Genomic DNA, 19,716 nt, shown 5'->3' with positions numbered 1-19,716 from the left:
TTCCTACTTCTGCGCAAACTCTAAAAAATCTTAAACTTGATTGCGTTAATTGCAATTTGTAGTTTTTGGTACCTAGATTTTAATATATGAGGAAATAATATTGGAAACATTCTCCATAGTTTATAAATGTTTATTTATTAACAAAATATAGAAAGACAATTTAAGAAATTTAAAACAACTCAACTGCGCCTCTACTCTTCTACGTATATCTCAACTACACATTTTCTCCCCTTGTCCTTCCTTTTCAGTTGTGGAGAGGTACCTAAGTCCAAAAGGGGATTCCGTGACACTTGACCATTTAGTAACGGCAGTAATAGTAACTTTGTTCAACAGTGCTTTATCCTTAGCTGACTATATCAATTTGCCCGTCGCTATCCTGTCACCAATCCTAACACCACAATACCAAAAACTTATGAACTTTTAAACCTCCGTTGCATATAAATATCTGGAATAAAAGCGAGTTCTTTTATAAAACGGTTCTTTACACTTTATTGGTCAAAAATTCTCAAATAAATTTACGGAGTTTTACATATTGACATTTCTGTGTTAAAGCTTATTTTCTTTGGTTTGGATAATAAACTGTTAAATATTTTGCTTTCATATGTTTATCAAAATGATAACGAAGCTTTCTGGAATTTTCTCCTTTGTGTGTTCCTTGAAAACCTAAAGATTTGGTTTAGATGGGTCTTTTTTGGTGATGTAGTAAGTCGTCATTATCAGGCAAAATAATCAAATTAAGTGACGCTCTAAAAAAAAGAACCACTTATGGTCCACGGAAGTCGGACATGGCATAATAATGTTCATCAGCTACAGCAAAACCGACTCAGGAACTCATCTTCTCCTTAGGCTAGGAAATTCTTCGGCATGCGGTATTTTCTCCAGACTTCACTCCATTCGACCCACATATTCAGATCCACGCAGTATGATTTAATTGACTAGCGAATTTCTAAAATTGAAGATTTTCGAAAATGACTCGATATCTATTTATTTTGCATCGAAAGCACTAAGCGTCTGTTGCGAAGGAATGCATATATCTGATAAACGGCAAAAAGCCATAAATAGTAATAGAGATTATTGTGATTATTAATATTTTCAGAAATTATGTTTTTAATGAAGCTTAATTCCACGAAAAATGCTCAGTTTCTATTTGTGAATCTATCAATTTCATAAAATCATAAGGTTTTACAACAAACGGACTTATCTTGAATCATCCCTTTTTTAATTCCCCTTCAAATGTCTTCTGCCTCTCAAGAGATTTGTGTGCCAATAATGATTTCTTTATTAGACTATGCGGCATGCAAGTGTATCAAACAGACACAGACTTCTATTACAAGAAAGACAAATATTGGGGAAGAGAATTAAATGAAGAGGGTCTAAAAAACGCTTTGCGGAGATTCTTCAATAACGGATCCGGATTACGAATTTTTGTGATAAAAAAAGTGCTGGCTAAGCTAGAACAGTTGCGGAGAATTATTGAAAAACAAAGCTGCTACAGGTTCTATTCATGGTAAGCCACAATAGTCCTTAGTTTTGAATACATCTTAACAATAATTCGTATTTTCAGCTCTCTCCTAGTTGTTTACGAGGGTTCGACTCCTCAATTGGCTACCTCTAGCTGTATTCCAGAGCCAGAAATCCTAGATCCAGTATTCAGCAACAATTTCAGGACGAGTACTTCTAAAAGGAATGTGGCATCTTCATGTTTTTACGATGCAGACACCAGCAATTCCTCCAACGACTTCAACTCTAGCTTTAATAGTACGGACTTTAGTAATTCGGCTGTCTTTAATTGTAGTTCGAGCGATTTCGGACATTCGGCTGACTTCAACACTTTCCAATCGAGTGATGAAGTCAGTCACAATTCGTTGCACAAAGCTTTTGGAGAAGCAGCGGCTAGGGGCGCCCGGGGAGTTATTAAGACTGGAAATTTCGTACCGATCAACGAAGAAACCGTGTTTTTAGGTAGAGATTTTGGTTATCTCCAAAAGGCACATCCGATTCCATAGATATATTTTCAGACTCTCCGCCTATTCCAAGTATAACAAATTCCAGTCCTCGATCTGTGGATAGTTGGATGGCGTTTTCGAATAGTTCGAGTGACGAATGTTCGTTGAGTAATCCTAATTCCAGTTCCAATGATGAGAGTTCGGATAGTGAATCTTTGTCGCCTCAGAAAATTAAAAGGAGTTGTTCACTAAGACTTTCCAATTTGGATTTGGACGATAGTACTGAGGATGAAGAATTGATTCCGAAATTAGCTACTAGGAGCAATGTACCGAAAAGGTGATGAAAACTTATGAATACAAAGCGCTGAATCCAAGTGAATATCCAAAGTGAATGATTGTTATTGTAAAGTTATGTTTTTATTTTGTTTTTGGACTAAATTTTTCACTCAAACAGCTTATATTAAAACACTATAATGTCTCAAATTAAGCTGCTATATATAATAGTTTGAAAATTTGCTGGAGAATACTTATAATAATAGGCTTCAGTCAAAATATCTTAATAATTTGGTAAATATAAAATCATGATTTTAACCAAATCCTTTAATTGCGTCATTCGATACTTTCCAAGGTTCCAAGTCTATAAAGCTCTTTATTGACACCATTTAGACGAAAAAAGTTATTAATTAACTCAAATCAAATCATTCAAAATAACTAATAAAAATTCTGAGTACCCGATCTTACTTGGATAATATAATATACAGCAAGGGTGTAAAGTATATGAATCTCAAGTTGTGGCATATGAAACTTACAATTTAGTCACCATTTTATCTACGTATTACTTTTTTGCAGATTGTGCGTAAGTGAAAAACCAACCCTAAACTGCCGCCCTACAACCCTAAACCCAAACCCCCGGGTGGACATCAGAATAATCGACTTTGCTCACACCTCGTTCAAAACCAAACATAGTTTCAGCAATATCAAGGGTAACAAAGTTCACGAAGGACCCGATGGAGGGTTCCTGACTGGTTTAGACAGTTTAAGTAGACTTTTATCTCAAATTTTAGCTGAAAATGTTTGATCCACAGTATAATCTTCTTCATAATTTTCCGGTGACAATCTTTTTGGTTTTTTATAAGAATACTTGAGTGCATACTCTTTACCCGTTTAGAAAGGTAAAGAATTCTCCATTTGGAAACTGTTAACTGTCCAACACATGCAATAAAGTTATAATAAATTCCAATATTCTTAACTCGCCAGTTTTAGTAGCTTGAACTAATGATGATAATTACCAGATACTTACCATGGGCAGAAAAATGTAATTGATACACAATTACCTATAGTATGTTACACACAAAATTAAATTTTAGTTAGCTTCGCATTTTCGTTTTTTCCCCAATAAAGTTCTCCATATCTCTATTACATTTTTGTATGTACATTTGCAGTGCAGATCTGTTGCACTGTGAACTTGATTCCACAAAAGAGAATAATTATCAAAAATGCAAAATCATCGTCCATAAGGACGTTAATCAACTACCTTGTGATAACTTTCTGTACGGTTTAATTTCATGATTGAATGGCTCAGCCCCTTGTATAATTTTCCTGAATATTATTCCTAAAAACCTAAAGGACATAAAACCTTTGGTTCCGATAAGTAACTGTATCAGTATTTTGCATAGGTCTTTAATGGACAAACTACTACTTACATATTTTTCTAGAGTTTTGAGGATTAATTTTATCTGTGATTTTCCTTTTTGTACTATTAAATGTTAAACTTAGTTGTCTAAAGAGTATAAATTATATATACTATGAAAACATTATTATTTAACAGTGTGTTTAACACATACTAAATTGTTTCTAGACATTCCCGAATTTTTGCATACTTAAAAAAATTGAGAGTTATCGTCAAAAGAAAATGCGGAAGTGCGCCGATTTGCTCAAAAAAATTACATAAATGAATATTTCTTTTAATATTCAAATATTACATAATTCAGTATTTTTTAAAGTCACGTTGAGAAAAGTATATTATTCGCCAATTTGTCCCTAAAGCTCTGTTTTCTTTTAACTTAATTATTTTTTAATCACCTTCAAATATTTTCACGCGTCTCATGAAATATTCCCATATGGTGGACCATGAATACTTTGTTGAATTATGCCAAATTTTAGCATCTAATGCTTAGAAATTCGGTTCAAAAGTATTCCATAACGTATATAATATGACCTGTACATTTAGGAAAATAAATTATAAACATTTATTCATATTTCTTTCATTTTTTACCAAATAACCTACTTTCTAACTCCGTACATCCCCACTGTAGCTCTGACTTTAACGGTGCAAACTCAATTGGCTAAGAATTTACCCCTCATTCAATTTTGGTGTGAAAAGAGGAGTATTTTTCAAAAATTTTCAATTTGCACATGGCTTAAAGGCGAAAGTTCAATAATAACCATATTTTAATTTATAATTCAGTGAAGTGTTCGACATATTTCCGTTGATGTATTTTATTGCCAATAACCCTATTATATTTATCGTGAAAACAGCACCGTGTACAACCCACTGTCTGATACGAGGGAACAAACATGCACTACTTGACCTTTTGATCGCAGCTACATATAAAGAAAAATATAATCTTTGAGAAACTTATATATTTCGTCACAAAATAAGTACAAAAGCTGGATGTATCTAAATTACGTATAAAAGTGCTAAAAAGTTACAAAAGCAAATAGAATAAAGAAAATAACAATATGAATAGGCTTAGGTAAAATTGTATCTAACGTAATTACGCATATTAAGTGCGTTTTTCTCACACTGACGAATAAAAGTAATGACGCTTTCCATTGAACTGCTGTGCTCCAATAGACATAAACACCCAGACACTTAGACCTAAAATAAAACATTTATGCCAAAACTACGTCCTAAACAAATATTTTCAGTATTTATAGGCTTTTCTTACTCTACAAAAATACTTACTCTCACGAGTAAGTAACAATATAAATAAATTTAAAAAAAAACTCTTTAGGTTCCACATCGTAATTTTATACATATATTAATTTTAGAAGTCACACATGAAGGAACTCTATCAACAGTGATAAAGGTCATACATTTTCTAAGTAATTATCTCTTTGGTCTTGCTATTATGATAATGCAAACAATTACTTATTATTTGATCTACTCTCGCTTAATTGACGATGCTGTTTCAAGACTTACTATTGTTATTTAATAGCTACACTAGACTTTTAGAGTTATTAAAGGAGGAATAAAAAAACATTAAGTCGGTGCTGTAGGAGGAGGAGTGGTAGGAGGCGAAGCACCACTTGATCCCTCTTTATTGACGGTATTGGGAGGAGGAATCATAAGAGGAGCGTGTGCTTGGTTTTGATTTTGTCCTGCGTTCGCTAATTCTCGCTGAATGGCAATTCGTCGAGCTATCCGATCTGCTCTTTCTTCCCTCAGAGTTTTAAAGAAACTGAAGAATGCAAAAAGTCCTAATGCCTGAAAAAACACCAAGAAATGCATTTAGTACAAAAAACAAATACCGATCTCTTCAACACAAAAAGATTATGCTGTATATTGTTCTAATAATTATACACAATACTTACGTGAAATAATACACACACAAACTCGACAATGACCCCATCAATTAAAATTCGCTTTACATATCTAATTAATGGCATTTTACAACCTTCTGAATACATTGAGGAACTTGAATTTCCAGATATAGCAAAGCAAGACACTGGATATGAGTCTGTTTTATTGTGGTAGTCTTGCATGCCGTTAATTCCACAACAATGTAGCTAAAAACAATGAAACTAAATATATCTTTATTTCTATTAACCAATAAAAAAATAATTATTTTTGGCCTAACAAAAATTGTCTATTATGTAATATATTTCTTACTGTGTTGAAATACTTATTAACAGAAATTATAATTTTTTGAATTTATTAGATGTCCTACATGATTATAAATCAGTTATTTCATTTTCTAAAGTCACATCCACCCATTTTCCACCGTAAACGTTTTTTATGTTACCTAGGGCACTGACTTTTTTTTTATGTTCTTTTCTCTTCGCCTTTCAAAACCACTGCTGTGCTAGACGAGGCCCTACGAATGTCTTATAAGTACTTTAAACAAATTAAAAATTTATCGTTAAAGTGGACAATTAATGATCCATTTTTACTTTATTTAACAAAAGTCTTATAGTCAGTTGACGGTAAAATATTAGTTTTTAAAAGTAAAAAAGATGTGACAGCGGTGGGATTCGAACCCACGCCCTTTCGGACTGGTGCCTAAAACCAGCGCCTTAGACCGCTCGGCCACGCTGCCTCGATGTTCCTGATTGCCTCAGCCGCATAATACTTACTTGGCTCTGCAATTTGTGCCAGTCCTTTTTATAGTAATTTAATGTAATTAATTCGTTAAATGACGATAGCATTAAATCGATCGACCCAACCTCGACTTCGTCCCACAAAATTATCGACCAAACTCCAACAGCAAATTCGCATGCCAGCAAAAGCAGTGTAAATATCATAAACTAGAAACAATAAAATTACAAGTGTTAATTTACTTTTATCAAAACAAACCGTTAATTTTTGTTTAAAAAACATTTCCATAAATTCACTTTTTATAATTATTAATGGAGCATTTTTCATGTAGCCCTGATATACAACATAGGACTTGCTTGTAGTTGGACATGTACATAACTTCACGTCACCACGAAGGTGACAATTATAAATATACGTGTTGAACGAAGAGCGAAAGTGCATAGTACGGCCTAATGAGAGAACCCGATAGACTTACCAAGAAAATGTGAAAATTGTGTTCCCTCGTAGGCCCTTTTATACCAAGCCATGTCAGGAATAGATGCAGAATTCCCAATGTAAGTATCACAAAGAATGGTCCCACGCTGCCGGATGGAATGAATGTATAATGGTAAAATAACTTAAACAAAAAATAAGCCGAAGTGCCTATAAGCACCAGTCCTGAAAGCTGGGCAATTCAACAAATTAATCAAAGTTCCTAATAAACAAATTAAAACTTACAAAAAGCAGCCCGGAATATATCAGGCACAAAACTTCTTTCACTTTTAAAGAGGCCATTGTTCCCGTACTGGACCATTTAATAACTTAAACGGTCTTGCCAAACATGAGAACCTGATGCGAAAGCGATGCTATTTTCGGGTGAAAGGAAATTTAAAAGGCCGCTCCATTACACCTCACCACTTTTAAAAACAAACATCACAGGGAAGTTCATTCATCAAGTTTATGCCGAACTGGATTCGTTCATTTTTGACGTTTCTTCAATAATATTGTTTACTTGCGAAAGCTCTGCCTTCCATTAGATATTTGTGTAATGGTCTAAAAATAACTGTACCTGTGTGTAATTTATATACCGTCCCTCCAAAGCTCACGGTCATGCGACGTCGTTATTCGCTATGAGCTCACTGTGTCGATTCTACTGTCCATACCCGTGACTACACATATTAGAGCACAAGCTTAATTTTCATGTTTTAATTCACTTTTCCTCAATCTCTACTACAATCGATTCTCATTCCTTATACTTTCGTTCTCACCATGCATTCGCACCCACACGCTCACAACCATGCACCACACCACGATCAGTCTATGCCTTCGCATGTAACTCTTCCTAGACCTTGGTTGTGGTTTTTGATGGGCATGGTCAAAGCAGAGAGCTAGACTGTAGGGTAGTGCAGGAGAGGTAGTGTGATGCGGTTTATCCCTCATATTCCTTGTTCCTTCAAGTTGACGCAAAATATTTAAAGAAACTCTCAAGGAATTTCAATATGAAGTCTTTCACCTTTTACATTAATTTGAAAGTAAGCGTGATTTGAGAGGTAGCTTCCTAAAATTCGCTTCCTTACCATTAAGTTAATTTCTTCAAAGGAAGCCTACTTTTCGAAAGGTAAAAGAACATTATATCCATATATGATATAAATTGAACCACCATTAAGCAAGTTATTATGAAGACCCGGTATATCTTGAAATAGATTAAACAGAAAAAGAAAAATTATAAGACGTTTATATGTCGATACAGGTAGGCAACTCAACGTACGCCATGGAATACGTGCGCATCAAATTGTGTGATATGGAGTAATCTCGATTATCCTGTCTATCTGATATCTACCGAGTCCCACAAAAAAGTAGTCATACTAATTAGTACTAGTACCGATATCAAATTTCCCCCACATGGGTGAACGTGAATAGTTTAATGTCTCCTTTAAGTGCATTTGGGTACTCATTCAGATTATTTCTTCTAACACTACTTAAAAAACAAAGCTTTCTAAATATGTCTGTGGGGTCATTGCTCCTAATGACAATGTTTTTTGCCGATTTAAATGAATTTTTCAGGCTCCACATTTAAAAATCTTAAGTACATAAATGTCCCATATTTAGAAATCAATGGAATTCCAGTGGGACATTCACGGGCTCTTGTGCTGAACTGTGAGTACTTGGACATTAGAAGTTTTATGCCACCATAAAATAATAGAGGATCAATTTGCCGCGCTGCTTTCAACTCAAATGACAGATGACCAATGTTGCCGAATCATTGACAATCAGTTGACGACAAATCAGCAAACAGCTGATTCAGATAAATTCCAATGTTTAGTGATTTATTTTTAATAATGTGTAAATTTTATTTTTTATTCAAAAATAATGAGTGTTCATAACATCTTATCAGGTGGTGCATTATTCTGCTTATAATGGTAAAAATAAAATTTTGAGAACGGTGAATTACTTATATGTTTAGCTCAAAAAGTGTTAAAACAAGTAATAACTAATACCCATCCTAATTATATTTGCTTAAACTACTATTAATATTTTGTAAAATTCGAATGTTTGAAGCACATTATGTTTGTGCACTATCTGTAATTAGTGTTACCCAAACACAGGCCCTACAAATTAGACCCTAAATTTTATCTACATATGCCTATTCTGTAAATTTGTTTATACAGTTTCACAGCACCTTTGTTAATTGATGCTCTACAATGATGCTTGAGAAAGTCAATTCGTTGTTTTGATTTGACTTTCCCTATGCTTAGAATATTTTTTAGAGCACTACCAGATGTATCCAAGTTGTTCTGGGAGCTATCTGCACAGCTCTGACCTTATATATAGAGTACCACCTAAAGAGTAGATTGTTACCTGCCTGAGATTTTAGTATTTAATATCTTTGAAAGGTACTAAACAAATTTAAAAATATGAGCTAAATGAATGGGACTATATTATTTTGTTTTGCAGTTCCTAAGTAAAGCAAGCTTAAAGAGTGCATGATTTTCTATTTTCCCTTATTTTTTACCTATTTTATTTATTATCTTTTCAGAACAAGATGAAAGTAACTACAGACCACAAAAATCAACAGGGTTCTGTTGAGGTTGAAGACCTTGGTACTCCTGAAAACTGGCCAAACCTCGAGTCTAATACTTTATTAGCTGACAGTAACTCATCTCTACTATATATTTCAGTAAATTAATCTATAACAAATGTGAAAAACTCCTTTCAAAATATCCAATATTACAGGTTGAATATGTTTGTAGTGACAATATTGATGAAACAGTTGTTGCAACTGACTCATCAGTCTCTGAGCAAATGTGCCCAAACTTCGTCACTCCACATGTCAGCTCTCTAGATCCCAACATGTGTTCTATCACCCAATATAGCCCAGTGTCAATTGAATATCAAAACCATAATTTAAATAATGACTTGAGACCTATAATTATCCATCAATATGTGTCACAAGACCGCACAGGACAGAACACTTTTGAGCACCACGAGCCTGCTGAAAATTCCTTGGAAACATTTTCGGCATCAGTAATGCAAACAGTTTTGAGTAATGATGAGTTGGATTCTAATAAATCGCAGTATTTGGACGTGATAAGGAGTGATGATGAGGTTGTGGGAGCAGATGGGGTGGGGCAATTGATTTCTGGAAGCAATAAGGAAGAGGTTGAGTTATTGATTACTGATGATGCAACAGGTCAGTTGTAAATTGGAAAACAGTCACTTTCATTCATTTAAAAAAAAAACAATTAATTTTCTTCTGGAAGCTTTGAGTTACATTTCAGGCAATGACATATTGCAAATACTTGTCCATGTTTTAGGCAAATCTTACAGCATTGGACCTCAAGAATTCCTTGAGGTAAAAACCTTTTCCAATAATCAACTCCTTGAGAGTATGCTTCCAACTGAAAAGATAGAGTCCCAGATTTATTCTATGGGAAAATCAAATATCATTTATGATACAAATGATGAAGTGACCTGTGATAATGAAACCGCCAAAAATTACTTAGAAAATATACCTATGGAAATATCTGACTATGCAGTTGGATCGAGAATGATTACTAGAAGTATCACCAGTAAATCTGTGAATGAAGAAGAGAAATTATGTAAGAGCATCTAAAAGTTATAAGGTCAATTTTACACAAAAATTTTGATTTTTTCAGTATCTTCAGTTTTTGTCATCAATGATAAACCTGTTTTAACAAAAGCGCGCGCTTCTTTGCCTGACTCTCACTTAACATTAACCAAAGTGGATGGAGGTAAGGCGAATATACAAAGAGGTATTCTAAAATATTATATTTTTCAATTATGATTACCAGAAAATGCAGTGTTTGCAAGGAAAATTATTCCAAAGAGCACTCAGTTCGGCCCTCTGAAGGGGGTTCTAGTTAATTACAAATTTGAAAGTGAGGGAAATGATTTTTTAATTCATATTGATGGAAATATGTATAGAATTTCAGTTTCTGACGAAAGTAAGTAGGTATATAATTCAGCTCAACTGTTGTCCTTTTTAATTCCTTGGCTGGACTTTTGTGTTGGTGGGCAATTTTTGTTAACATCATTGATTGGATCATGCTACAATTTTCCAGATATTTCTAATTGGATGGGTTTTATTCGAAAAGCTTTAAATTTTGAAGAGCAAAATCTAATTGTAAGTCAGGAAGACAAAGACCTATATTTTACTACTACTCGAAATATACAACCAAAAGAAGAACTAAAGGTAAATTTATACAATTCCCAAATTGTCCATTATTTTGGTGTGTTCTCAGGTAGGTTATAGCTCTGCTTATGCGAGCCAGTTTAAACTGGAAGTATTAAAACCAATTGAAAACAAGCCATGGTCATGTTATGAGTGTCCAGAAAAATTTTCTACATGTGACGAATTGCAACACCACTTCGATGTACATGATAAAGAAAATACTAAACTGAAGAAAAAAAGTACTAAGAAACACAATTCAAGGACTAGACCAATAAAAACGCAAATTGAGTTTATTGAATGTAACCTTTGCCAGACTGTACTGACTGGCTCTACAAATTATTTTGCGCTTAAGCGTCATTTAATAGAAACTCATCAATCTCGCGAGATAAATATCGAAGAACATTTTACCATATTGAAGTAAGGACTTTTATTACATAATATTTATTTATGTACCTATAATTACTTTCATAGGAGATTTCAATGCCCCGTTTGCGATATACGCTTTAAAGCAGAAATTCTGTTGAGCATTCATAAGTTGAAACATAACCCTGAGCTGCCTTTGGATCAGCCCAACCACGTGTGTCCTCAATGCCAGAGGAAATTCCCCACTAGGAAACAGCTTGTAATGCATGTTTCAAGTCACGCACTCCCGAAGATTGTGGGCAATAATAACGCGTTTAAATGCCCGGTTTGTCACAAAGTGTTCGCACAGTCAATCAGACTTCAGGTAAATTATTATCACAATTTATAGTGCAGCGAGTCAACAAAAATTTACCAAACCCTTTAAGTCCCATATACGTCCTCAAAATTAAAATTTTTTAGTAAATTTTTAATAGTCGTCATATACATATTTTTTGTAGAAACATATGTCCCATCACGGATCTGACGAAAACAAACCTCTACAATGCAAATTCTGTAATAAGCGTTTTCTCAATAAATCAACCCTATCATTCCATATGAAAGGTCATAAGCGAGGCGAAAAGCATTTCCAGTGTGTAATATGCAGGGAGCGTTTCGATCATGTAGTGGAACTAAAACTTCACATTCCCGAACATGCTTATAACAGCACATATGCATGTCCACACTGTAGCAAAGTCTTCACAAAGTATTGTTTCCTTAAAAAGCATGCGAGATTTCATAATGAAAAGGAGCACCACTGTCCGCATTGTCCGAAATCTTTTAGCATTATTGACAATTTGAAAAAACACTTGATCAAGCATTCGGATCGTAAAGAGTTTTTGTGTGCCGATTGTGGGAAACAGTTTAAAAGGAAGGATAAATTGTCAGATCACATAAAGAAAATTCATAAACAAGAATCTGACCAGAAAATCCCTCGGATTCCGAAGGACTTTCATCGATTTATTTATAAATGTCACATGTGTCTCATAGGCTTTAAACGTAGAGGTAAGATGAGTTTTTATATTATTTTTGGGCTTAGAGAGTCACCAAAATAATTTAAATTTTACCAACTATTGCTCTTTTCGTCCGCATTGCATACGCATTTCTTCAGGAATGCTGGTTAATCATTTGGCGAAGCGCCATCCTGATATTAGTCCGGATTCAGTTCCTGAACTGAATATTCCTATATTGCAAACTCCAAAAAATTATAGCTGTGAATACTGTGACAAAGTTTATAAGAGTGGTACTAAGCGAAAATGTCATGTCTTGAAAGTCCATCCAGGGGCTCCTTTGCCGGTCAACAACGGGTAAGAATATAATTTAAAAAATAAATACTTGAAAATTCATATCACTTTGTGCTGAAGTTATACACATGATTTTATCTACAATTTTTCAAATCACTGAGGAGTTTTCTCATTACTTTAAATGAACATTAAGGTATTTTATTATCTCCCTTTTATCATTTAAAGGACCACAGTGAACGCGTCCAATGATGTTCAGTCTTCAGCTTCTTTTCCTGCTCCCGTCACCGTTTTCACACGACCTAGAAAGTGCAGGTGGTGTCACAAACAATACGTAACGAAGTCCAAATTAATGCAACATATACGCAAAGCCCATCCATCTAATATAACGGAAGAAGATGCTGAACCGAAAGAAAGTACGTATATAACATACACAAGGAAAAAAAGTTAAGGATATTGAAAATCGCCATCCAAATTTAGACAGTTATAAGCTTTTGGCGACCTATATAATCTTCTTGTGGCTCTTATGAGTGTATAGTTTCATGTTTACAGAAATTATTTATTTGGTAATTTTATTTTTCGTTGTTAGAAATATTGTTTAATAAGGTATGACAATAGAGCAGCTTCCAAAGAAAGGTTAAGTAAGTATCGTGAATTAACACCACATTTGGGAATTTTAGATGTTGATAAAAGCGATGCAGATCCCGCCACTGAAGCCGTAATGGTTATTGGGAAAATTCCGACCGAGACACCTAAAGGCTGGAACCCTACGTATCTGACTACTCATAACGTGTATTCGGATGCCCTACAAAAGGACAATAAAATTACCACTACTGGTAATATTACTCAAATAACTCCGGTGGTAATTGACGTCGAAGGGGAATACCAAGTATTGCCCATCGTCTATTGATAACCATATTATTTTAGATTTGTTCTATAGTGATTTTTTTTACTCTCGGTGTACTTTTCCTACACTTATGGTATATTTTTTGTAGGTATAAATTTTGCCGTTTTTTCTGATTTACTACATTTACCAACCTTTGTTATCTTCTTTTAAATTTTTACATTAAAAATATGCAAATAAAAGTAATTTTTAATTTATTTAAGATTTTTTACCGTTATTAAAAAAAAAGTAGTTGTACTTATTTGCGGGAATAAAGGAAAAACGCTTACACAAAAAAACAAATATTTTTAACGTATGAACGAAAAATGTTGGACATTCTTCAGGACAGTTCTTCCAATAGTATTTTGTTTTGGTAATTTAAAGTCTTTTGCTCTCTACGGTGTCACCAAAACATAAATGCTGTGTTCGGCCATGTTCGCGACCTTTTTAGAATAATTTTATGACCAAAGTTTATATTTCTATATATCCTTGAGCAAAAAAAATCAATTAAATGTCGATTAGAATAGTACTTCTCAATTGTCTTCAGGGTTCATCATAGGAAGCGGTATTCTCTCGAACCATGTCGATAGGATTAACATATAATCTTTCTTCCGGTTGATGAAAATACACAAAACCTTAAAAAACAGTAATTATATTACATTACAAAGGCTTAATTAAATATACTATGAATTATTTTTTGTTTCTGGCTTTTACTCTTCTATTTTTCCCTGGCCTAGTTTTAGCTTTTCCTTTCCCCTTATTCCCTTTACTGTCTCGTTCTTTTCTCGGCTTTTTGGGATTTCTATATTCGCTGATATCCGCAGCACTCTCTTTTGTGTTCAATTTTCCTCCTTTCTTCTTCCCTCCAAAACCAAACTTTTTATTTTTTTGTTTCCTCTTCTCTAAAGCCTTTCTTGAAATGGCCTTACTCTTCTTCAAATCCAGAAAATCCAAATCTTTAGACACTCCTTTTCGGTACTTTTTAACCTGATCTAACATCTCCTTTTTTTCCTGCTGTCTCTGCAATTTCGTTTGAATCTGCAACAATTTTCCTTCCTTCCTTTGTTGTCTTAACTGCTTCACCCTCTCACTCCTTTGCTGCTGTTGTTGTCTCTGCATTAAACGTTCCCTAATTTTTTGCATATGCTCGTCGGTCTTTGCCATTTCGGCAAAATAGTCGTCCGGTCTTTTAGTTAATATCCCTAGAGTTTTTAATTTTGGTATCGCATCAAGTATTGCTGCTTGAGCTTGTCTTAAAAAACTCATTTCTCTATTAAAATCATTTAAAACAGGGTCTTCACTGGGTTTGAATTGAGGCAGTTTTTTGTTATTTTTCAATTGGTTTTCGCGCTTTTGTTCATGCGCCAATAATTGGGCGGCGAGCTCTGGAGCCAATGGTGCTTCTTCATTGACAAAATCTAGTTTTTCAATCCATGGTAAGCCCAACTGAATTTCTTCCAACTTGTGTTTTAATCCTTCCTAGAAATTTAAGTTTGAATTCAAGTTACTTGAACATAATCAGGTTATTCATGCTAATATTAATATCAACGAACACTTTGGGCACAGATTGATATATAAAAACTTGATTACATGAAACAGTATGCGCACGAATTAATAGTATTTATATACGTTTATAGTAGAATAAGAAAAAAAAAACCGTTAAGATACTTAACAATAGATCAGATCTAATGAAACACCTACGTGCCTTTTATGAAGCGAACATACAATAAAAAACTTGCCTTAATAAATCAAAAGAGGTCAATTATAGTAAATTGTTCAAAGGTCGTATTCATTTATTCTCGTTGATTTTTCAAACGGAACGGGCAAACTTTTGCCTGCAGAGGCTGGAATGGAAAGATCGTCCACCAGAAGTGTAAGATTGGTGCCACATCAAGACAGTGGAAGAATTCGGTACGTAATACAAAAATAATTATGTTCTCTGCAGAATTATATTTACAACAATTTCAAAAAAGATCCTTTTCTATAAACATTTTGCTTTTAGGTATTTACTTTTTATTTTGCTTAATTATATATAATGAATGTGCAATTATTTAAATTACAACATTTGCGAAATTTTCAGGTGGTGTATTGGACTTGAAAAACAATGGCAAAAATGGCTGAAAAGGCTCATATTTCTTCCAATAATACTGCTACCCACTGTTTTAGTAATTGTTTTAGTTTCTAAGTACAATCCTGGGACTAAAAAAGGTACCTTTAATCATAGTTAATTAAATGGTAAAGAAATTGATTTTCAAAATTGCAGGTATTGGACCCCATTTAGAGAACGCCTCACTTGAAAGAGATATAGCACAACACACCAGATAATATTGTCATAATTTGAGTGATAGTTATAATTGCCAATGATATTTTGATTCCTGTTGATATGAGAAGAAAAACGCTGGCATAAACTGATTATTTAAATTCCACAGCAATATCATTTTATTAAGTTGAAAATCTAAAGATTTTGTAGTTAGTTTTGCACACTGCATTTACTGAATAACTTACTCATCAAGGGCAAAATAATGTAAGATATTAAATTTTAAACTCTTTGGGATTTTTTTTTTAGTGATGTGATGTATTTAAATAAAGCAGGTATTATTATAACTTAATTTATAAGTATGTTAAATTGTGATACAAGAAAATTAATAAGTAATTATTAGGAGATATACATTTTTTTTTAACTACCTTTACACATATTACATAGGGAATGAATGGAAATGTTGGAAAATTTGGGACTTACCAGATTATTTTTAAATTTTTTTGGTGCTTGCTCCACAATGTTTAATCCTGGTTTCAATTTACCCTCGACAAAAGCATCTTGCAGCTAAAGGAGAAATGAATTAGTTATGAGAATTTTTAATTCTAAAGTTAAAAAGGGTAGACAAATTATTAAAATGCTGATAACTTTAGCACAGCTTTTATGAATCTGGAGCAATAATTCTAAAGCTCCTATTCAGTAAAAGTCTCAAATTACCAAGTGAAGTTAATCCATATTTATAAAAGTTTTTCTCAATTTAAAGGAAATTTTGAGCATATTTAACCACATTTTTAAAAAAGTGATTATGGTGCAGAAAATGTAACATTTTTTTAGGTATTCCATTCATAAAAATTGCAGTAAAAGTTTAGGAATTAGATGAATATTTGTCTATAAATGGAATTTCGTTATACATATTTTCTTAGGTGGATTTCCCTTCGTCTACAATCCGTCGAAGCTCAAGTTGAAAATCTTACAACCACCTTACCTCTTTATCACTATCACTTAATTCGGATTCACTGCTGTAGTCCATTTCCATGATTGAGGCTTAAATAATGATATATGTAGTATCTTGAGTTATTCAAAGTTTTATGAGTCGATGTATCTCCAATAACGATTTAATAATAATAAATACAAAACTCTTAAAGTAGGAGAATGTGCACGTGCACCTAATGTAAGTAAATATAACATATAGACACTAACGACATTGGTATCAAAAGTACCATTTTTCTTTCCGAATTACCACGACGTCTAATATGACAACGTTGTAAGCAGTGCTATTTACTACTCTTAATATATTTCAATTTCACATACATATACACATATATATGTATATATATATATACATGTATGTGTATATATATTTTTTTATAGAACAATTATACATTTTTCTAAATTTTAATGTACTCAAAAAGTGCAGTTTGAAAAAATGATGTCTATGGGTGGGAGACATTAAGCACCCAGACACTAATTTTGCCATTACGCTGTTTTGACACACTTCATATTCCGTGCCAATGGGTGGTGTAGGCATGCCCGTTACCGAAAATATCGAGTCTCCATTTCTAATTTTTATAAAAGTTAACCTTATTTTTCAGAATTAAATTAGTTTTTAATTCAACATTCAAATAAGATATATTAATAAAATAAAACATTAAGTAATAATAGACCTAATTAGTATATTCAAGGAAACTATTTCCAGTAGCTTAAGTTACCTAATTCTTCATAATTCGAAGATGTACAGAAACTTTTTGAATGTTTTTAAGAGTTTCAATCAAGTAATACTTAGTAGGAAACCTTTCCATTCACAGGTATATTTTAAATAGTTCTTAAATCTATATATAGTAAAACCTCTATTTACAGTCAATCCTAAATACTAAACTATTCTTAGGTCACTGAATTTAATAATTAAGGCTTTCAGTATTACAACCTTTAAATAAATGAATCTTTATATCCTAGTAGTGCACAGTGTCCCCTTTACCAATATATAAAAATATGTGTCGGATGACCACTTACTTTTTTCTTTTATAATGGAGCCATATAATTGCACAATGTTAAACTAAAAGTAACATTAAGCCTTCAGTAAGGATTCAAATGAAAACCTTCTTTAATCTTTTCCTAGCAAACTTGCCACTATCTGCGGGATGTAAGAAAAAATTGTAATAAAAACGAAAATTAACAAAAGTAAATTTTATCAAATGAGAGTATTTAATTGAAAATATGTAGAACACTATGAAAATTCCTTGGCTCAATTATTAAAGAACGACATCAGTCATTTTATAACTTCAAAAGGTCGATTGTACCTAATTTAACTTGTCTTGCATAAAACTTTATTAGCTGTATTGGTCAATAAAAGATATGTCTCCGAGATATAAAGGAAAAAAGAACAATTCGCCTCAAAATTTATTGAACATGTTTACCTCTTAATAATGAACAGACAAAAGGACATCTACTATTCAGTTCCTTGTTGCATTTGCTGATTTGGAATTTCTGGTAATCTTTATGGTCCTGCATATAATATCCTATGATTGCACATGTTAGATGAATTTCAGTGTGTAACTCCTAGAAATTCCTTAATACAAAATTTCACTTAATTGCTGTTGTTACAAAACAAATAACTGTTAAAAAAAAATTGAAGTCCCGTATTTCGGAAATTGTCAAATTTCGTATTAAAGCAAATTAAGTTAAATCGTCGAATACCGATGGTAAGATGCAGTGGTAGAATTTTGTACAATTTGAAGACACTCTGTATAATTAGCAATTTCATGATTCATTTCAATTCCATAATTCGCTCTCGCCCCATTCACACTTTTCTTCGTCGTACTTCAATTAAAATCAGTCCATAAAAACATGCAGACATTTTTTTAATACTCAGTTTTGTGCAGTTTCAGTACATTCCTAAACAAATTCCGAAAACAGAAATTCTCAAATGTGGTTCAGTAAGATACTACTGTGAAAAGCTTTCAAAGAAACCTAAAAAGAATTGGGGCTCAGGATATGGGCCTATGTCATGGCGAAATTTAGCCATTACCTCAACTCTAGGTGGTTTACTTCTTGCCTTCATGTTGTACTTAAAAAGGGAAAAAAACGCAGGTTAGCTAACAAAAAAAAAATAATTAAAAAGGATATTTGGAAATCAAGTTTTCTTTATGTACAGCAATAGACAAAGAGAGAAAAAGAATATTAGGTAAGGCTGCGATAGGAGGTAAATTTGAATTAGTGGATAGTAGTGGGAAATTAAGGAAGAGTGAAGAATTCTTAGGATATTGGGTTTTGATATATTTTGGCTTCACTCACTGCCCGGATATTTGTCCTGACGAATTAGAAAAGATGGCAAATACCGTTGATATTTTAGGTAATGCAAGTACAGTATTGAATTTTTTGCACTAAGTTAAATCGCGGGATTTATAGATAAAGATGAAAATGAGATAAAATTGCAACCCATATTTATATCTGTCGACCCAAATAGAGATACCCCAGAAATTGTTGGTAAATATTGTAAAGAATTTAGTCCAAGATTACTGGGTTTAACTGGAAATGAAGAGCAAGTTGCGAAAGCTTGTAAAGCCTATAGAGTATATTTTAGTGCCGGACCTAAGGACCAAGATAGTGACTATATTGTGAGTATTCTCATTTGTTTTGATAAAGGGTCGATGTCTGGGTCGAATTATGAAAAATGAGTTATTCTTCTTAATGAAACCTTTTAGCAGGAAACTTTATCCTCTATTTCAGGTTGACCACACTATAATTATGTACTTAGTAAATCCAGATGGCGATTTCGTCGATTATTACGGGCAAAACCGGACTTCCTCCGACATCGCCACATCGGTTAAATTACACATTTCCAAATACGTGCACAACAAAAAAAGTCTTTTTTCTTGAAAAAATCGTTTAAATTATTATTCATTTGTCACATCCTTTTGTGTTTTAACGTTTGCAATTAAACGCTAATATCGGACATTTATTTAATTAAAAAACCTACCTGTTTATTACTTATATTGTC

The 19,716-nt window shown here is 33.1% G+C and overlaps 5 protein-coding genes and 1 non-coding gene across 15 annotated transcripts in view; 3 read left to right on the top strand and 3 right to left on the bottom strand.

The window, feature by feature from the left end:
- Ip6k (Inositol hexakisphosphate kinase) overlaps window positions 1–4,198 on the top strand; it is a 33,053-nt gene extending 28,855 nt beyond the window's left edge. For all 5 annotated transcript variants that reach the window (XM_066284127.1, XM_066284135.1, XM_066284118.1 and 2 more), the window contains 4 exons: window positions 1,286–1,507; window positions 1,565–1,962; window positions 2,019–2,283; window positions 2,796–4,198. In XM_066284127.1, coding sequence (XP_066140224.1) covers window positions 1,286–1,507; window positions 1,565–1,962; window positions 2,019–2,283; window positions 2,796–3,024 — 1,114 coding nt within the window. In that variant the 3' untranslated portion in view covers window positions 3,025–4,198. The remainder of the gene's footprint in view (window positions 1–1,285; window positions 1,508–1,564; window positions 1,963–2,018; window positions 2,284–2,795) is intronic.
- A 376-nt stretch (window positions 4,199–4,574) lies between these two features.
- LOC136340264 (23 kDa integral membrane protein-like) lies at window positions 4,575–7,583 on the bottom strand. Of its 4 annotated transcripts, none has more exons than XM_066284221.1 (6): window positions 7,316–7,583; window positions 6,985–7,269; window positions 6,743–6,931; window positions 6,306–6,476; window positions 5,544–5,738; window positions 4,575–5,436 (listed from the first exon to the last, which is right to left on the bottom strand). In XM_066284221.1, the coding sequence occupies exons 2-6, from the start codon at window positions 7,039–7,041 to the stop codon at window positions 5,212–5,214; spliced, it is 837 nt and encodes a 278-aa protein (XP_066140318.1). In that variant the 5' UTR covers window positions 7,042–7,269; window positions 7,316–7,583; the 3' UTR covers window positions 4,575–5,211. The 4 variants fall into 4 exon arrangements, with proteins under 4 accessions (XP_066140318.1, XP_066140309.1, XP_066140328.1 ...); XM_066284212.1 differs by having other exon boundaries at window positions 6,985–7,239; XM_066284231.1 differs by having other exon boundaries at window positions 6,985–7,112.
- TRNAL-UAG (transfer RNA leucine (anticodon UAG)) lies at window positions 6,189–6,268 on the bottom strand. Its single transcript has one exon. It is a non-coding gene; the product is annotated as a tRNA-Leu (tRNA).
- On the top strand, window positions 6,693–16,126 carry LOC136340169 (PR domain zinc finger protein 10-like). Of its 3 annotated transcripts, XM_066284013.1 has the most exons (17): window positions 6,722–6,821; window positions 8,356–8,666; window positions 9,015–9,140; window positions 9,284–9,424; window positions 9,481–9,937; window positions 10,062–10,346; window positions 10,404–10,499; window positions 10,560–10,712; window positions 10,830–10,960; window positions 11,010–11,356; window positions 11,411–11,666; window positions 11,800–12,343; window positions 12,450–12,645; window positions 12,808–12,995; window positions 13,260–15,373; window positions 15,543–15,670; window positions 15,726–16,126. In XM_066284013.1, exons 4-15 carry the CDS (start codon window positions 9,290–9,292, stop codon window positions 13,487–13,489), a joined length of 3,018 nt encoding a protein of 1,005 aa, XP_066140110.1. In that variant the 5' UTR covers window positions 6,722–6,821; window positions 8,356–8,666; window positions 9,015–9,140; window positions 9,284–9,289; the 3' UTR covers window positions 13,490–15,373; window positions 15,543–15,670; window positions 15,726–16,126. The 3 variants fall into 3 exon arrangements, with proteins under 3 accessions (XP_066140116.1, XP_066140110.1, XP_066140100.1); XM_066284003.1 differs by lacking the exon at window positions 9,015–9,140; XM_066284019.1 differs by lacking the exons at window positions 8,356–8,666; window positions 9,015–9,140 and having other exon boundaries at window positions 6,693–6,821.
- Window positions 14,099–16,906, bottom strand: LOC136340249 (probable rRNA-processing protein EBP2 homolog). The gene is made up of 3 exons (XM_066284165.1): window positions 16,705–16,906; window positions 16,203–16,286; window positions 14,099–14,941 (listed from the first exon to the last, which is right to left on the bottom strand). Exons 1-3 carry the CDS (start codon window positions 16,753–16,755, stop codon window positions 14,153–14,155), a joined length of 924 nt encoding a protein of 307 aa, XP_066140262.1. The 5' UTR covers window positions 16,756–16,906; the 3' UTR covers window positions 14,099–14,152.
- Window positions 16,907–17,270: 364 nt separating this feature from the next.
- Scox (Synthesis of cytochrome c oxidase) lies at window positions 17,271–19,709 on the top strand. The gene is made up of 5 exons (XM_066288212.1): window positions 17,271–17,524; window positions 18,599–18,806; window positions 18,871–19,068; window positions 19,125–19,333; window positions 19,446–19,709. Exons 1-5 carry the CDS (start codon window positions 17,450–17,452, stop codon window positions 19,593–19,595), a joined length of 840 nt encoding a protein of 279 aa, XP_066144309.1. The 5' UTR covers window positions 17,271–17,449; the 3' UTR covers window positions 19,596–19,709.
- The last annotated feature ends 7 nt before the right edge of the window (window positions 19,710–19,716 follow it).

Source organism: Euwallacea fornicatus, chromosome 1 (genome assembly GCF_040115645.1).
Source record: "Euwallacea fornicatus isolate EFF26 chromosome 1, ASM4011564v1, whole genome shotgun sequence".
Classification (NCBI taxonomy): Eukaryota; Metazoa; Arthropoda; class Insecta; order Coleoptera; family Curculionidae; genus Euwallacea; species Euwallacea fornicatus.
Note: the sequence above shows the minus strand (reverse complement) of the source record. Positions and strands in the feature narration are given on the sequence as shown.

Excerpts from the sequence above, each read along its gene's own strand:
- LOC136340264 (XM_066284221.1), bottom strand. The coding sequence starts at position 7,041 with ATGGCCTCTTTAAAAGTGAAAGAAGTTTTGTGCCTGATATATTCCGGG. Across the intron at positions 6,932-6,984 it reads TATATTCCGGGCTGCTTTTT|CTTTCAGGACTGGTGCTTAT; the intron begins GTAAGTTTTAAT and ends TGAATTGCCCAG. Across the intron at positions 5,437-5,543 it reads TTGTGTGTGTATTATTTCAC|GCATTAGGACTTTTTGCATT; the intron begins GTAAGTATTGTG and ends GTGTTTTTTCAG.
- LOC136340169 (XM_066284003.1), top strand. Across the intron at positions 9,425-9,480 it reads CATCTCTACTATATATTTCA|GTTGAATATGTTTGTAGTGA; the intron begins GTAAATTAATCT and ends CCAATATTACAG. Across the intron at positions 12,996-13,259 it reads AGATGCTGAACCGAAAGAAA|ATGTTGATAAAAGCGATGCA; the intron begins GTACGTATATAA and ends TGGGAATTTTAG.
- LOC136340249 (XM_066284165.1), bottom strand. The coding sequence starts at position 16,755 with ATGGAAATGGACTACAGCAGTGAATCCGAATTAAGTGATAGTGATAAA. Across the intron at positions 16,287-16,704 it reads TAAGTGATAGTGATAAAGAG|CTGCAAGATGCTTTTGTCGA; the intron begins GTAAGGTGGTTG and ends TTTCTCCTTTAG. Across the intron at positions 14,942-16,202 it reads AAAAATTTAAAAATAATCTG|GAAGGATTAAAACACAAGTT; the intron begins GTAAGTCCCAAA and ends TTAAATTTCTAG.
- Scox (XM_066288212.1), top strand. The coding sequence starts at position 17,450 with ATGTACAGAAACTTTTTGAATGTTTTTAAGAGTTTCAATCAAGTAATA. Across the intron at positions 17,525-18,598 it reads GGAAACCTTTCCATTCACAG|TTTCAGTACATTCCTAAACA; the intron begins GTATATTTTAAA and ends AGTTTTGTGCAG. Across the intron at positions 18,807-18,870 it reads AAAAAGGGAAAAAAACGCAG|CAATAGACAAAGAGAGAAAA; the intron begins GTTAGCTAACAA and ends CTTTATGTACAG.